The sequence below is a fragment of the Hakea prostrata genome, chromosome 3 (genome assembly GCF_041222555.1).
Source record: "Hakea prostrata isolate BN-2017 chromosome 3, UWA_Hpros_2, whole genome shotgun sequence".
NCBI classification, from domain to species: Eukaryota; Viridiplantae; Streptophyta; class Magnoliopsida; order Proteales; family Proteaceae; genus Hakea; species Hakea prostrata.
The window spans coordinates 24,452,935-24,471,727 of record NC_142602.1 but is presented as its reverse complement, the minus strand read 5'-3'; the positions used below and the strand labels follow the sequence as shown (position 1 = coordinate 24,471,727).

Here is an 18,793-nt window from a genome sequence, read left to right as displayed (position 1 = left end):
ACACCAATAGATGTAGAAGGATTGGACAGCTGATCTGATCAACTCAAACGTCATAGCACATCAAAAGGAGTTTACCTTTCATAAGTTGGATCATTTTACAGAGGAGGTCAAACATAGGAAGTCATCCTAGGCGTTCTTATTACTCATCCTTTAACAAATTTTTTTTTTTTTTTTTGGGATGAATAATAAAAACAAATTACTGAAAGCACATGTACAAAGGGAAGCCCAGTCAAAGGGGTAGAAAAGAAGAAGTAAGACTCCAAGAACTAACAATAAGCCTATTTCTTGGAGAGTCAACAACAGGGGGGTGGGGGACAGATAAAAGACGAGAAGAAACGTCAAAATAGATGGCATTCCAAATCCTATCTCGAGATCTAGATTTGGAAATCCATCTTCGCAAGTTACGCTCCCACCAAAGATGATGGACAGTGGCGGCAAAGACAAGGTTACCTACTAGGTCGCATATAGAATTCTCGGCAAAACTGCACAAGATCCAATTCCAATCTCGGGCAAAACCAAGAGAACGTCGCGATCTGGGCCAAATGGAGGCCATAGCGAGGGTCCAAACTAAGCGGGAAAGCGGGCAACAAAAAAAAAGGTGGTCAAGGTCCTCTGAATTATTCCAACATAGGGTACAATTGGGGATAGCGGGAATGTGACGGCTAATGAGAAATGCTTGGGTTGGGAGAGCAAGATTGAGGGCTCTCCAAAGGGTGAGGGAGTGGCGGGGGATATGACGAGGTTCCAGGCCGAGGTAGTGGTGAAGGATGTGGTAGAAGGGTAAAGCCATGTGATGCGATCGATGGCGGTGGATGAAAGGGGGGGGGGGAGGGAATTCCACACCTGTGTGAGATCTAGGTGGGGGCAAGGAGACCAAGAGCCAGCAAAGATAAAGGTGGAGAGGGGAGTGATTTTAGGGATGCGGGTATCATAAACAGTTCCAGGGCCAAGGAGGGAGAACAAAATACCCATCGGATGCCAGGGATCGAGCAAAAAGAAAGTAGTGGAGCCGGTGGAAACGCGGACAGAAATAGCCGAGAGAGCACGACAACAGAGGAGAAGAAGCTTACTCCAGATCCAAGAGGGGTTAGAGGGGGGAGGGACAGTCCAAAGAGAATCAGACTTAAGGAGGTAGGAATAGACCCGGAAACCCAAATAGAGTCATGCTTGGAGGCAATCTTCCAGATGAGTTTCATGAGACGGGCCAAATTCATGTCAAGAATTCGGCAAATTCCAAGACATCCTTCAAATTTTGGATGGCAAATGTCCTTCCAACAGATAGGGTGCAAGAAATGGGAAACTTCCTGTCCTTTCCAGAGGAAGGCACAGAATAAGGACTCCAAAAAGCGATGATGGATTTGGGAAGGGAGAAAATACCACACCAGTAAAGGTAGGAGGATTGGAGAACAGCAGGATAAGCACCACTCTACCGGCAAACGAGAGCAGCTTGCCTTTCCAAAGTTGAAGCTTCCTCTGGATATGATCGAGCATAGGAGAACAATGGTGGCGGGTGAGCCTACCAAGGATGAGAGAAAGGCCAAGGTAGGAGACCGGGAAAGAGCCAAGATTGAAGCCAAACAACTGAAGAAGAGAGGCTCGCAAGGAGTCAGAATTACCCGAGAGAAAGATGGTGGATTTCTCGAAGTTAACTCTAAGACCTATTCGAAGTAGGATAAAGTGGAAAGAATAGAAGAAATAGAGGAGTGGTCAGCCTTAGAGAAGATCATAAGGTCATCCGCAAAAGCAAGGTGGGTGAGCTTAAGGGATTTACAAGCAACCAAATTCCAAGGAGTTTAATTTGATAAAATCATAAAATAACACAACTTTGCCTTATATTAAACCACACAATAATTCATTCACAAACTACAAGCTTCCAAGCCACTGCTATGTATTCAAAATGGTTTTAAGACTGATTCAGAAACCACTAATAACTAGTAAGCAAAACTGGTTATCTTAAATGAAAAATAAGCAAAAAACATGAAATGAAGGAGAAGCACAATCCAGATTGAAAAGCCATCTCAGTTGCCTTCATTAATTATTTTCTAGATGGCAGAAAAGGCAGTGCTTGACCCACAGATACTTCAAGTATCCAGGCTGAAGATGAAAGCAATGGTTATGGAAAAAATGGCCGCATGGTCGTTGTAAAACAGCTGCATTCCCATTGGTGACATCCTGGTGACAACACATGCAAATTGTTCTCAAATCTGCAAAAACAAAACAAAAAAGTTAACTAAGCATGACTGAAGAAATGACATATTGTAAACTAATATTATCCAGAGATGATAAAGTGATACCAGTAATTTGAGGATGACGAGATAACTGATGTTGACCTGCAACATTATTATCATTCTGGTTCCCTTGGGTCAATGAAATGTTACTCACAACGTTCAGATTGAGAAATGGGTAAGCAATATGCTCATTATGGTGCCCTTCGAATAGGAGATGTGTCACTTCAGCTGGACTTAACATATCAGCAATGTTTTCAATTAGCTTGGGTTCATCATTGGCTGCAGTAGAGATAAGTTTGTAAACCATTACCATTGTCACAAGCTAATTAATACCAACTACTACACACTAGAGGTTATACAAAATAATCAAAAAATCAAACCTCAATGGCACCTTTAAATAAATTATTGCAGTTCTTTACTAAACAAATATATTTGAAAACTCAATCTCTCCATTAAGTTCACATTAGCAATAAATGAAATTTCAGAATGATCTATGTACTCGATTTTCAAAGCCTTTTTGCAACATAGCAATATACATTTGAGATGGAAATTGACATGTAGACTGGGGACCTTAGTACCCACAAATCGACAAAATTTGGTCCCATAAAAAAGGAAGTGCAAAATTTTGAATCTTTCAGTTGTCTTATTGATCACACTATTCAGGAAACAATGCACAACTTATTATAATATTGGGCAAATGATTTAGTGCATGCTATGGTAGTACGGACACCCCCAACAACACCCCCCCCCCAAAAGAACAATAAAGAGTTGATTACCATTTAACATATTAAAATGTCATGGGTTATTCTTTGCTTACCTGGAGGAGCTTGGCAACCATTGCTACCATGGAAACCCGCTTTGAGTGTGCTAGAAACTGAACCAGTAGAGCTCTCAGCTGCATGACCGACTAGGACTGCTTCATTTGACATTGTACCGTAAGGTCTCGATAAAGCACTTCTTGTGAGATTGTAGGGATTGGCATTTGCTCCAGTTGCATATGATGAGAAACTATGGTATTGGTCATTATTATTGTTGCTACTTTCACCAGTAGTCATGTTCTGGGTAAGATGCAGATTGAGAGGAATAATTCCAAATGTATGTCCCGACACTGATGATGCCTTACGACTTGCACTGCCACGTACAAAACTATCAGAGTGACCTGATGATTTTGTTGTGGAGTCACGGGTGACTGCTCTTCCATCTCTGGCTTCTTCTTTGCTATTTATATTTTCCATGTCACTTATGCAAGAATCACTTCACATTTTAAATTGACCATTGTCAGATTATTCAATATCACATGTACTATCAAGTATCAACATTGGGAGAGAATAGAACAAATTAGGGTGTTTGAGAGGAGGGGGGGGAGGGTTGGCATTATTTGATGGTTGATTCTTGACTTATGAGGCAACACATGGGTAAGATCCCAGTTGTGCTAACATGATGATGCAGGAACAGCAGCCCACGGCACTTCCCAGCTGCACTAAAGCATATTTTTGGCACCAGGAGTATTCTGGCAATTTTGGGGCAGTCTTACTCAAGCCAGCAAGGCCCATAAGGGCCAAAAGAAGGCCCAGGGCCTGCACCCTGCAGCACTACTCAGCAGCTCAGGAAGTTTCGCCCAATGGGGCAACATAGGGACAATTTTGTATTTTTGAGCAGTCCTACTCAAGCATAATTAGGTCTAGTTAAATTTGGAATTTTACTGGGAGACTAGTCCTACTTTTGTTTTATTATTTGAGTCAGCCTAGGTTGAGATAAGGAAGAGTCCTAGTTAGGACTTAGGATAGAAGTCCTTTTTTGTTTCTATTTCAAAATTGAATACTAGTAGAATTGTCTAATAAAAGCTATATCTATATAGTCTATGATTGAAACCGGATGAGTTTGGATAAATAAATAACATTGCAGAGGTGTTACAGCAGGCTGAGGGTTCAACTAGGTTTCTGGGATTTCTCCTGTGGCAGCTTATTATGGTGTTTTCCTTCAGCAATTGTTCTCCTCTAATCTCTAAGTGCTCATCCCTACCATTCCCATCTCTTGTGGCATCCCTTCTTTTTCCCCAAACCCTGAACTCCATATCCCTCAACCCCCCCCCCCAACCAAATCCTTCCCCCTCCTAGACTCTCAAGCCCCCATCTAGAGCTCAACCCTAACCCTAGCCCGAAGGCCCTCAACTACCCTCTAGATGCCCTAGTTTTCCCAAAACTAGGACTCAACGAGCTCAATCTGAATCTGAAAAAAAGGATCAGAGTCTTATTTCAAATACTCTCAAGTGTACAACCTCTAGCCAAATCCTATACCCACCCTGCAAACCCTCCTAAAACCCTAGGAACCCAGCCACAGAGTTTGAGAAACCCTACTTGTTGATTTTCTTATTAGATCCTGGATATTGGACCTCATTCTTTGGGGTCTGCATCACATGAGCAATGAAAGGGTGAAATTCCTTCTTTCCTTATTTAAAACAAGTGAGAGGTTTCTCTGAAGAGAGACATAAGGAACAAACCAACGAGTGGTGGGAAAGAGCAATACAATGGAAGTAGGGAGGTCACTTCCAGTAACAAGGAAAAGTAAGTAAATAAATAAATTGCCCAAACGCTAGTGTATCCTCCACAGTCAGCTCAGAATCCAACATCAAAACAAAAACAGAATAATGCAAATGAAGAAGCCACTGATTTTACAGTTTAAAACTGTTCGTAAACCAGTTGTTTATTGGATAGTCCAATTTTGACTTTAGATAGGTAGACTAACAGGGTCTAAATGTACAAATCCTCCTAAAACCAGATTGACTAAGAATCAATTAAGGAGTAATTTAACTGCAAGTGCGGAAGAATTCAGCACTTAGCTCGCCCTTTTTAAACCTTTTTTATTATTCACATCAAAATACAAACCAAAAAAAAAAACAATGCTTAATCAATCAATTCAGGACTGATGAAGATTGACACCCTAAACCAATTATATGTAGATAATCAACCAATGGATTTTTAAGTGATTTCAATCTCGATTTTGAGGATTGATTCGAGATCAAGAACCAATGTGTATAATTGATGGACTTCCAGAAAAGGTCTTAAACTGGACTGAAAATTACCTATACCGGTTTGACACCCCTAGACATATTCGATAGACATAACCACACAGAAAACCACTAATTCAGAATCTTGTTCATTTAAGGTTAATGGTTAATGGGACAGACTGGTGCTACAAATGAAATAGTCAATATCTACAGGGTTATCTCATAAACAAAGAACAGAAAAAGCTTTACAGACTTATCTAGATTTCTCTTCAATTAATAGTGAAGAAAGCATCTTCTCACCATAAAGATCAATTCCCATGATTAGCATGGGAAAGTGTAGTCTTAATCCTATATAATAAGATTGGTAAAATATTTCAAAATATGGTATCTATTCCTGCCATTTTCAATCTGGATGGAATAAGTCCCAAGAACCCTAGAATCACCACTCATATATGAAAACTCATTAACTCAAGGGTTCCTTTGCATCAGCGGTCATATCAGATCTGCCAGAATCATTATCCTTGGATTAGCATGGAAAGGGTGTTGTTGATATTATATAACAAGAATGGGAACAACATTTCAACACGGAATCAATTCCTGTTGATTCCAATCTGGATGGAACCATCAGACCCAAGAATTCTAGAATCAGCCCTCAGATCTGAAAACTTACCGATTATGGGGCTTGGTATCAGTCAACCATTACAAATCTCCCAGAATTGTTATTGGTTATGGACAATCCCAGTCCAATTCACCGATCTGATCCCTCTCTTCTGAGACCTATAATGGAAATTAATGATGATACAAGATTCACCACTGTTGAAGTGACTCTTCTCTGTTATCAAAGGAAAACTTGGTTCATGTATCAAATTAATGACCTCTTGCTAGCCATATGATCATCGGTGAATTTGGTCCTGGTCTGAGTTGAGAGAGAGGAAGAGAGCGCAAAAAGTAGAATCTTTACGAGGGGAAAAAAAATCATATAGAGCATAACAGAGTAGATGACAAGCCTCAACACAATAAGAACTTAGAAAGAAAAATTAGATGTAAAATGAATAGAAGTTACCAGATAAAATACTGGGTGATCTGAAAGCAGCAGCGCTAGCTCTTAACCAGTGCAGTTGGTGTTTCTTAATCTCCTTCTCCTTCTATTTATTCTTCCTCTCCTCTTCCTCTTCCTCCTCCTCCACCTCCTTTGGTTAGGACAGCTGTTTCGCAAGATTAGTATTACCAAAGAACATAGCAATTATGACCCCAAAACCCGCAGATGCAGAAGCCTCATGCAATGGGTATGCCCTTTTTTTAACCTGGGAATGTAGTAACGTATAAGCCATACTAACTTACCAAACCAATGGTAAACTTACTAATAGGTGATGAAGAGATGAAAACTCACTGAATCTTCCCAATATAAAGAGTCTTGAACTACTTCAAAAGCTTAGTTTAAGTCGACATATATGCAACAAATAGTAAGACGAGTGAGCATATTTCCTTTTCCTGATCATAATTATTATAAACCTAGAGAGAACCAATATGCTTACTGATAGTAAGGGTTTTCTAAGCAAGCAATGTTTGTGAAATTAAAATAACTGCAATTGCACGGTACCATGTAGCTACAGCCTATGGGTCACAGCCTATGGGTCGGACACAGGGAGATATACCACCTAAAATTTACTCTCTTAAAGTAAAACAAGAGTGAGATGAAATTTTTAATTAATTAATTAAACTAACGGTCCCAACACATGCATCTAACGAAAAATTGGAAATAAAAATAAAAGTGCCTAACCATCCATCATCTAAAATAAAGAGATGCATAAGTAAATAAAGACAAGAATAATTGGATTACAATAGTTAAGAAAATAAATAAATAAGATAAATAAAACGGAAGTGATCCCAGTGTCAACTCAGGATCAAATGAAGGGGAGTGCAGCTAAGATGTGTTTGATCATGGCCCTTTTGCCATAGCTTACAATCCACTAATCGGGGGAAAGGGGTATAAAATAAAAATTATGGAAAGGAAATAACAAAATAATAAATAAAAGGAATCCAATTGACCCTAACAACCAGATTTGGATTTAGTCGAATCTGAAATTGCTAAACCCAACAAAAGACAAATCCCACTGAGAACGTTGAACTTAATGAAACTTGAATTGCATTGATCAAAACTAATATTACACTTGCATAAAAAGAAAAAGAAACAACCAAAAAGAATTTGCATTACATGTAAACTTGAAACCTAAACATTGAATTAATAACTTGAAACCCACAAAACACGCAAAGAAGGAGAAGACCTAAAAAAGCTAAAGAGAAGAGATTGCCACCTAAGTTTAAGTTTGAAAGGGTATTGCTAGAGGATTGATGGAGGGCATGCAAATATGGAAAGAAATAAATAATAATAATAATAAATTTAAAATATAACATTTAAAAAATATATAATTTTTTTTTTTTTTTGAAGGAACAAAAGCTAAAAGTGAAAGTGGAAGGGGATGAAAAAAATAGAGAAATAGAGAGAGAGAGAGAGAGAGAGAGAGAGAGAGAGAGAGATGAGAGAGAATACATAAAGTGGGGTTTAAAATGGAAAGAGAGAAAACAAGAGTAAGGAAAGAAGAATAAGAGAAAGTTTGAAATTGGTAATGTGGAAGTGAAGTTAGTTTTTTTTTTTTTTTTTCTTTGGGAGGTGGGTTGGAAAAGATAGAAATATGAAGTGAAGAATTATGAAAACTGATCAATTTTGAGAAAAAATAGGGGGAAAATAATAATTATAAATAAAAAAAATTGGGAAAAGAGAAAAATAATTTAAGAAAGAAATAAATTCTAATAAAATAAAATATTTTATAAAACCTTAGGATAATAAAAAAAAATCGAATGAGGTCCTACTCTTTGACTACTTGTGGGCCCCATATGTACACTTGGAATTTCTTTTTTTTTCCTCAAATAAAATAAAATAAAATAACCTAAAACCTTGATAGTAAATAGTATCATTGGAATGATTGATTTGGCCAAAACTTGCATTTCGATTCACTTTCAACCCATCATGTTTAGAATTGGGCTCTTTAGCAGTTGAAAATTAAACTGGACATCTTTACGTGTAAAGTTACATGTATCGCATCCGATAATCCAGAATATCTCGTAAGTTCCAAAGAAGACCTAAAACCTACAAACAACAACAAAAAAAACTCTAGAAACACATGATTGATTGGGAAAATTTATCTCTTCTCTTATTGAAAAACTCTAATTTACAACCCAAATATTTATAGATAGAAATAAGAAACTCCCATGAGGAAACTACTTTCTAATTGAAGTCCTAAACTACTACAATATCTAATTAATTAAAGTCCTAAATTACTACTACTTAGTGATTCAAGCTAACACTCCCCCTCAAGTGAGCAAAAAGATGTCTTTGATACCCAACTTGACAAGTGAGTTGTGAAAGACTTTACTCGACATAGCTTTGGTAAATATGTTCGCCAACTAATCTTCAGACTTGAAAGGGAAACCAAACCACCTTTGTCTCCAAATTTTGCTTCACAAAATGCTTGTCGACTTCAATATGCTTTGTTCAATCATGTTGTAATGGATTGTGAGAGATATCAATAGCTGTTTTATTATCACAAAATAATGTCATCTCAGACTTTGGTGGAAAACCAAGTTCCATCATCAACCTTTCGAGACATAACAACTCACACAATCGTTTTGTCACTTCTCTTAACCTTGCCTCTACACTAGATAAGGCTGCTATCTTCTGCTTCCTGCTCCTCTTTATAACCATGTTACATTCTACAAATATGAAATATCCTAATGTGGATTTCTTGTCTATGACACTACCTGCCCAATCCACATCTATAAATCCTTTCACCTCAAGATGACCATTCTTTGCAAAGAAGAGACCCTTTCCAAGAGAAGACTTTAAGTATCGTAGGATTCGAGTCTTAACACTCATATGATCCTTAGTTGGCATATGCTATATTTGGACAGTGTGAGATAGGTAAATTAGTCTCCCCACCAATCATTGGAATCTTTCTTTATTGGTAGGGACTTAATCTAGATATTCACCAAGCCTTGATTCCGAACTATAAGGGTGTTGGCAGGCTTGCAGTGCAACATTCCAACTTCAGCTAACAAGTCCAACACATACTTCCGTTGAGACAAGACAATAACTTCCTCAAATCTGGCCACCTCAATTACTCAGAGAAATATTTTAACCTCCTAAATTCTTCATCTCGAACTCTTTATTTTATTTTTTTTGGATGAATAAATAATTAAATTAAAGCAACAAACACTACAAAGGAAAGCACACAAAGGGAGCCTAAAGCTCAAGAGGGGGAAATAAAAGAAGAATTGAGGCCCAAGAAACTAACAATTAACCTATTTCTAGGGGAGTTAGTTACAGGGGGATGGGGGAGAGAAAGCAATCTAGAGAAAACATCAAATTAGATGGCACTCCTATCTTGAACTCTTTTGCTAACCTCTCCTAGAGTCTTTAGATTTCCTTAAGGTTATTCCTTATAATAACCATATCATCTGCATATATAATCAATGTTGTCACCTTGTCTTCATTTTGTTTTAAGAATAACGTATGTTTTGAATTACTTTGGGAATAACCATACCTTTTCATTGCTAAACTAAAGTGACCAAACCAGGCATGCGGAGATTGCTTCAATCCATACAAAGACCATTCCAATTTACACACCATGTTAGGTTGAGTGACACAACTATTTCCTCGTGGAATTTACGTATATTTCTTCCACCAAATCTCCATAAAAAATGCATTCTTCACGTCAAAACGGTGCAACAGCTAGTTCAGATTCATTACCAGAGATAACAACACCCTCACAGTATTAAGTTTTTGTATAGGAGAAAATGCTCCTAGTAATCCACACACCATAAGTCTGTGTGTATCCATTTTCTACAAGTCATGCCGTATACCTTTCAATAGATCCATCTAGCTTGTATTTAATAGTAAATACCCAGAACCTTATTTCCTTTTGGTAGCTCCATAAGACTCCAAGTGTTGTTCTTTTGTAGGGAGTCCATTTCTTCTTCCATTGCCTGTACCCACTTAGGATCCTTTAGAGCCTCCACCCCATTGGGAATCTTGGTTGTAGACACATATGAGACAAATGACTTTAGTGGTTCAGATCATCGTAGAAGATCTCGCTCTCAAGCGAGATCTCGACCATCTCGGCAAGATCTCGGTCGAGATATGCCATTTTTTGGGCATCAATTCGGTAGCCCATCTCGGTGGGTTTTAGGGTCCCAATTGGGCTAAAACTTGGTATTTAACCTATTTAAGGAATTTTGAACACACTAGTGGCCTTGAATTTGTGAGAAAACAACCCAAGTATGATTTCTAAGCCTACCCATAGTGTGAAACCGAAATGCTGTAGGATTAGAGAATGCAAGGTTATATAACATGTAATATAAAACCATTAAGGCATATAAATGAAAATCACGTGTATCAAATACATCAAATAACTTAAATGTCATCAAGATTCCATCCATATGAGTATTACAATCTTGACTTTCGAGAATAGAATGATAAAAGTATACAATTGTTAGAAGTTCTATATAAGTCATTAATGCATAAGTTCATAAGACAAGTAGAGGATGATTGAGCTTCCTTTGATGTTGTAGATGTGCTAAGAGTAGTTGCAAGTGAAACTTTGGCTGAAATCCGAAAAAAAAGGGGACAAAATTTGAGAGTTCCAGCGAGATATGGTGAGATCGGGCGAGATATAGCGAGATATAGTGAGATCTCGAGTGAGATATCTCATTTCGCAGATCTCGACCTTGATCTCGTCTCGGTTTATGAAAAAACCGAGATATCTCGCGAGATCTCCCACCATGGTTTAGATAACCTATTTGTCGAGACATAATTGGCAATGGGATATTTGGACCTTCGGTCCTCCATATCTGGGGGGTACCGATTAGGCGGTTCCCACAATTACATCTGTTAGGTAGCGTATATTGAGCAACCTTAATAGAATCATTAGAAATATTAAGTGGTGAAGGAGATGTTACCTCAAGAGTATCCTCAGGAGGTTCACTTGGTACTTAAGAGGGGACTTCATCAATGGAAGAGGGTTGTTGTTGACTATCATTTGATGAGGTCGAAGATTCTCCCTCCACAATTATTATTGGTAGCCCCGTCAGACCTGTCTCAGATTGGATAGGTGCAGCTAGTTTGCTCACTTTTTGTGTCAGACTTAACTTCAGCCCTGCCACTTCACCCACATTCTCCCACCAATTTACCCTTTCTTAATGTATCTCCCCCTAAAAGGGATAACTGGTAACGAGGAAGAATAGTTCAGACTCAACAAAGTTGACATCCATGGTCACAGAGGTCTTTTTGTGGTCGGGTCATAACAATGACAACCTTTTGATGAATTTCATAGCCAAGAGAAACACACCGAACTGCACATGGATCGAGTTTGGTTCATTGATCCTTTTGAATATGAACAAAAGCCACAAATCCAAATACTTTCGGGGAGAGAGTCAAAATGGAAGGAAGTCTAAAAAGCTTGAAGAGAGCCTGCAAAGGTGTTTGAAACTGGAGCACCCGAGAAGGCATCCCGTTTGTCAAGTAGATTGCAATGACAACTGCAGTATCCCAGAACCGTTTCGGAACATGTCCACCTTCCAAGAGTGCACTGGCTGTCTCAAGAACATGGCAATTTTTCCTCTCTGAAACCCCATTTTGCTGAGGTGTCTTAACTCATAATGTCTCAAGAATAAGGCCATTGTCTTGAAAATATTTAGTGAGGTCTTGATTAATATATTCAAGCCCATTATCTGTCCGAAGGACATGAATATGGACACCAAATTGTGTTTCAATCATTTGATGGAAGACCCAGAAAAAAGATAATACCTCACTATTATGTTTCATCAGATATACCCATGTCATTCATGTACAATCACCATCAAATACTCAAAACAGTAGTAATTGTGGAGGCACCCACACATCAGACTGGACTAACATAAAAGGTATTGTGGATTTATTAAAATTCAATGGAAAAAGAACATGATAACTTTTTGCTAATATGCAAGTCTCACATTGAAAAACTGACTCTGACAAACCCTTGAATAATTCAAGGAACAAATACTTCAAATATCCAAAGGAAGTATGGCCTAACCGATGATGTCTGTCTCTTTTTACTAACAGATTGACCTTGCATGTGACAAGCACTGCTGACAGTGAGATCCCCAACAAAATACAGGCCCCACGTCTTAGTACCACATCCAATTTTCTCCATCATGAGGATATCCTGAAATAAGCAAAATCAAGGTATATGAGAACACTGCAATTCAATTCTTCAGTTACTTGCCCAAAGGATAATAACCTATTAGAAGATGGCACAAGTAAAGTATGGGATAAAGAGAAAGAAGGTACGACAGCAACACTCCTAGCCCCTGTTACTAGAAAGCTTAGGCCATTAGCATTGAAAATACTCTATCATCGTGGAGTTGTATGAAAAGTAAGGTCAGCGGCATGAGGTGTCACGTGATTAGTAGCGCCTGAATCAATAAACACCCATGGGCAGCTCCCTGATGAGTATTGACACAAAACATCTATAGTTACCATCAGAGTTGGCAGAGATGTACTGGTGGAATCCAACTGAGGAATGAAGGAAAGAGATGAATTTCCTGTGGCTAATGATGCATGCTCTTTGCCTCCACTCGCTCTAATCTCATTCTTTTTCTTGTTTTGCAAATCTTTCCATCAATCATGATACCCATGTATTTTGAAACAAGTTTCCTTTGTCATCTTTGAGTTCCCACATTAAGTACATCCTCCGGGTGTTGTTGATTTGGACTTTAAACTTGGAGTGGACCACCCCCTTCCCTGTGCAACACTAGGGGAGGTAATTTGTAATGAGTTTGGAATGACCTCCAGGGATTGTGATCCTATCCTCCACCCATGGGATATCAGCGCAGCAACAGGTGAGGTAGCATTAGAATTTGTAAAACATGACCAATTGACAAACATCTTCTAGGCGAACCCAGCATAGACTTGTTCCACTGCAGGAAACGGCCACATTAGTAACACATATGTCCTAACTTTATCAAGACGGTCGTCAATCCAGGAAGATATATACATGATCTTCTTGAACAGCAGCATCGTAACGCCCAATATTGGCAAGGCATGACATGGGGTTAGGTCTCAGAAAATCAATCTCTTGCCAAAGTCCTTGGAGGAGATCATTATAGTGTTTTTCAATAGGGCCTCCTGCCTAGTTCAGCCAAGCAACACAATGCTTTAATCATATACTTGAAAGGCATCAATACCATCAGAGAAAGCTGCAGCTACTGCATCCTAAACTGCTTTTGTGATTGAAAAAAAAATAAAATTACCAATTAAGGTTGGATCCATGGAATTTATCGACCATCCTTTCACAGTTAAATCTTCGGTCTTCCATCTTATATAACTAGGTTCTATTGGCAAAGGTGGAGGGAAATCACCATTAATATACCCTAGCTTATCTTTGCATGTAATGTACATTTCACCACTTGGGACCATAAACCATAATTGGTACCATCTACTTTCGCAGCAATCTAAGTTACGAACTATGAGTCATTGTATGGTGTAGCAGATGACTTCTGATTTTGGGTCAAAATCTGGGTTAACTTTTCCAAGAGAACCTTTGTAGTCAAGTTGCCCGCCAGATTCTGATGAGAGACCACATCCCCTGATGAATCAGCCATGAATGCTATTTCCTGTTCACCAATCAACTTTTTTTCCTTCTTCTATAACTTCAACAATCCTCTTTGACGTCTATACTTGTCGTCATCAGAGGAACTCTTTTCACTTATTTCTCTTTTCTTCTCTTCTTCTTCTTCTTTTTCTTCTTTTTTTTTTTTTTTTTTTTTTTTAAATTTTTTTATTTTTTAAATTTTTTTAATGCTCTTCTCTTCTTCTAGAACTTCAACAATGTTCTCTGACATCTACACAAGTTGACATCTGGAGTGCTTTTCATCTTTTCCTCCTTTTTTTTTGAGCGTTTCTTTTCTCCCTTTTCTCCAACCACCAAGAAATAAATCGAAACTTCTTTCTTGCGTTAAGCAACAAAAGCAGGGCAAACCTTGCGTCCCTTTTTTCTTTTAAGCACAATCAAAAAACAGAGTCGGTGAACTCCCCAAGCACCAACTGAGCAACAACAAACAGAAAAAAGACCGCAGTAACCCTTTTTTTCTTTTCAACAAGAATAGAAGAACGTACCTCGCCTAAAGCTCTGTCAGTCTTGAGTTCACAATGGAGTTCCCTTTCTTCTCCTCCTTTTTTTCTCAAAAATAGACGTCGATCTCACCTATCAGACACTGGCGATGAAACAGCAACAAAGATTGTCTCTGGCGATGGAGATGAGATAACAGCGAAGTTTCCCTCCTTTTACAACCCTTCTTTATTGCTTCACCTTGCTGAATGTTTTAGAGAATGTCTCTTCTTTTTTCTTTTTTTTTTTTAACAACCTGCATGAACCACTTCACTCGGATTCCCCCCCCCCCTTCCATCTGAGCCCTTTCTCTCCAACGACTAAAACCGACCATTTCCTCTCTTTTTTCCTTTCAATCACTGCCAGTCTCAAATCACAAACCAAACACCCCAAAAAGAAAACAAATCATAGACAAGAATGATAGAGAAAATCCAAGATTCCAAGCAGAAAACGCAACAAACAGAGAGTGAAGCTCAAGAATCGAAACGACCTGCTCTGATACCATCTAGAAACACATGATTGATTCGGAAAACTTCTTGCTTCTCTAATTAAAAAACTCAAATTGACAACCCAAATATTTGTAGATAGAAATAAGAAACTCCTACAAGGAAACTACATTCTAATTGAAGTCATGCTAACAAAACCCAAGGTAACTCTATTCTAAGTGTGTAAAATGCATGTTTATGCCCTAAGATTTCACACATAAATGTGCTCATCAGAATTCCTCCACAATTAGACATTGCTAGTCCTCAAGCAAAGCAAAAATAAAGAAATAAAAACAAAATAAAACTATCCTAACTCACTTTTGTAGAAATCACGGTTGCGCTTAGCATGTGCAACAAGCCCTTAAACCACTAGGTTACCCCTAAAGGACGAGTTATAGTCTCATGAATGTTTGCAGTGCAAATACACCCAAAATTCCAACTCAAAATTAAACAACGGAAATTCTAATTCTAGCAATAGGTAAGCACACACACAATCCATAACTATGACAATTATCCTTACAATTGATTTAAGAACCCCCACACTTGAACTTTATTACCCCATAATCCCATATTGATTTTTAAGACCAAGCATATATCTCAATAAGAGAGTCACCTTATGTCTTTCAAGAACCACCTCTTTATTAGGCAAAACCACTCATAAAGTAAAGGGGACCAAGACTAAGGTTTTGGAGTATTTTTTTACCAAATATTTTCACCAAGGCATTAACGACACTCACATTTTTATTTTTTATTTTCATATCATTCTTCTCTTTTATTCTTTTTCCTTCCCTCTTTTTAAGTAGTGAACTCCAATCCACTCCAACTACGGTTGGCCTAAATAACGTGGTGGAGAAAACACTAGAAACCCAAGTAACTTTGTAGCTTCGCTTTTGTGCATATGCCCACATAAACAGTGATGCTGAAGTTCTTTTCAACAATCTCCTTCCTAGGAATTTCAATCAAGTCACCTCAATTCCTGATTTGGAGTGCCCTGTCCAATTCCAACTTCCAAGGATTTCAATTTTTACTACTCTTTTTATTTTTCTTTCTTTTTTCTTCCTTGTGTCATGCCAAAAAAAATTGTCTCAACTCCTAACCAAAAGAACAAGGACCCACAAACCAACAGATGGCCCAACACCTTAAGTTAAGGGCCTCTTATTTTTCTAAGAGAAGTTCCATTCCAAAATACATACAAGTTCACCCAAACCAGCCCCAATATGATCATTCCTTACTTTGTTCGTCCTAGTTTTGTCACTCATCCATCTCAACATCCTCATTTCTACTATGTACTCTACTAGACACTTCTTGACTGCCCAACACTCTTGACCATAGTCACCCTCACCATACATCATAGCAGGTTGTACGACAATCCTATAAGGTATTTTTTGAAGTTTTAAGAACTAAATTGATCACACAAAACCCCAAACACACCTCTCCACTTCATCCGTCCTATTTTAGTTCTCTTTGAAAACATCATTCTCTATATCACCTTCTTTACATATAATTGAGCCAAGATACCTAAATAATCTTGTTGCGCAATCTCCTTCCCATCAAGTTTCACTACCTCTTTATTTGTCCTAGTTTATCTAAAGTTACACACCAAATACACCATCATTGTTCTACTTAGCTTAAGACCTTTTGATTCCAAGATTGATCTTCATAACTCTAACTTGGCATTAATCCTGACTTGTGTCTACCAAAACAATATCATTAGCAAATTGCATATTGATGCAGCACAACCAGTTACTGTTCATGCTACAATAACATGAATGGTAACATAAGAGATTATCCTAATATTCTTCACATTTGTGGGTCCCAAGTCCAGCTTGCAAGGATATAAAATAGGAGACGCCATTTTATGTGGGAGTTTTAAAATGTAAGATTTTATTTTTTATAACAATGTGAAAAAAATTTTAGTTTGGGTACGTTACATAGGAAGTTAATCTAAATCAGTAATAGCCCTAGTTTTATTGAAGTGCATTCTTTTATTATTTAAATGCTTGTACATGACTAAAAAATGTATTTGAGATATAAATTAAAGTTGAGTATTGTATGTGCATTTACAACCCTTCTTATCTTCTTATGAGTCTTCTTCTCCCTCTTCCTTATCCTTCTTCTCTATTCCACCCTCATTACATTCACTAAGCAACTTCATCTTAAACGTCTCTGATTAAATCATCCATGATAAGTGCAAATAAGTATAAGTAAGGGCTTACAGCTTAGCCTTTTTCTTTTTGGATGAATAAAAAACCATACCAAAATATACAAGGGATTCTTTTTCTTCTTCTTTTTTTTTTTTTTTTTTTTGGGGGGGGGGGGGGGGAGATCAGCCTTCAAGTGGAAGACTAAAAGAAAGAACCTAGACCCCAGGTAACAACAATGAATCTGTTCCTTGGGGTATCCTCAATAGGGGGATGGGGAAACATCTAGAGCCCAAAAGAGACATTAAAGCAAACGACCTTCCAAATCGAGACCAAGAACCGAGAGTTGGAGATTCATTTCCTTAGGTTTCGCTCCCACCATAAGTGATGAACGGTAGATCCAAAAACCAACTCACCAACAAGGTCACAAATAGTAGAGCTAGAGAAAGATCTTAATATCCAAAGCTACTATAGAACAAACTCATAATAATGTCTAGCATGAGGCCAAATGGAGGTCAAGGCTTTTCCCTAGAGGGAACAGGAGAAGGGATAGTTGAAGAAGAGATGGTCTAAGTTTTTAGAGCAATTCCAACAAAGGTCACAGTTGAGGATGGTATGGAAATGGTGGTGGATAAGAAATGAGTGGGTGAGAAGGCAAAGATTAAGGGATCTCTAAAGAGTGAGGAAGTGATGGAGTATGTGACCTTCGAATCAAACTAAGGACGACCAAAGGACTAATTGGTTAGGGACATGAGATTCCAAGCTGAGGAGATAAAGAAGTGGCAAAGGAGTATGGGAGCCAAATGGTTTTATCATGGGGGAGGGCATGGGGGGGGGGGGGGGTCCAAACCAATGTGAGACTCAAATGGGATTTTTTTTTTTTTTGGGGGGGGGGGGGGGGGATGGAGACAAACAACCGTTACATATGAAGGTAGAGAGCGTAGAGGTTTTGGGTAAGCGAGAATGCATGGGCTGAAGTGGTTTTATAGGATGCCCATCAGATTCCAAGAAATGAGCCAAATGAAGAGACAGGAACCAGATGAGACTAAGGTGGTGGCAGCCGAGAGAGCAAGGGCTGATGAAAACTAGGTCTAGGGTTAGGGGGTATTTTAGTGAGTTCCCTAGACTTGGGGTTCGCCCATAAAATTCCAGCGACTAGCAAGGCTGAATCAGGTGGTTTTAGGGTCTTCTGAGGTTCCAAAATACATGTTCCAGAACTGAAATTGAACTAAAAGTCAAACTTAGGGTTAGGATAGGTTTGGCTAGGGTGAGGGAAGGGGAGGGGTCTTGCTGTCTTGCAGTTCAGAACTGGTTGTGAGGCTGTTCTGCACTTTCAGAACCTAGGTTTTAGGTATTCTTGGTTGTGGGAAGGTCTGAAGTGTAAGAGGATTGAATTTCAGAAGTCTCAAATTCTGCAGAATTTCTTAATGGAGAAGAAGTGTCAGAATTAAGAAACTTAGAAACAAAGGCTTTTTAGGTTCAAAAGGGTGGGGTGACCTACAAGGAGAAGAAAGGGGAGTTTAAGGGGCTGGGATTTGAGAATTGCAGGGCAGGGAATCCTAAGGGTGCCATGAGGTAGAAGGAGAGGCTGGGGGTTTGCAGGTGTTAGGTTAGTTTTTTTTTTTTTTTTTTTTTTTGGGGGGGGGGGGGGGGGGAGGGGCTGGGAGGGTTGTCTATTTAGGGGAAGAGACCAGAGGAGTCATAGGGCCTAGGAGGCTGCTGCACAAGT

The 18,793-nt window shown here is 38.6% G+C and overlaps 1 protein-coding gene across 2 annotated transcripts in view; it reads right to left on the bottom strand.

The window, feature by feature from the left end:
* Positions 1-1,366: 1,366 nt before the first annotated feature.
* The window catches only part of LOC149021815 (uncharacterized), a 35,766-nt gene continuing 18,339 nt past the window's right edge, over positions 1,367-18,793 (bottom strand). The window contains exons 1-6 of one of the 2 annotated variants that reach the window (XM_089149994.1): positions 14,447-14,692; positions 12,363-12,494; positions 6,299-6,539; positions 3,046-3,482; positions 2,295-2,507; positions 1,367-2,204 (exon numbers count right to left, since the gene is read on the bottom strand). In XM_089149994.1, the coding sequence (XP_089006120.1) occupies positions 2,032-2,204; positions 2,295-2,507; positions 3,046-3,463 (804 nt within the window). In that variant the 5' untranslated portion in view covers positions 3,464-3,482; positions 6,299-6,539; positions 12,363-12,494; positions 14,447-14,692 and the 3' untranslated portion in view covers positions 1,367-2,031. Of the gene's footprint in view, positions 2,205-2,294; positions 2,508-3,045; positions 3,483-6,298; positions 6,540-12,358; positions 12,495-14,446; positions 14,693-18,793 lie in introns of those variants that run through there. The other variant, XM_089149993.1, reaches the window with a different exon arrangement.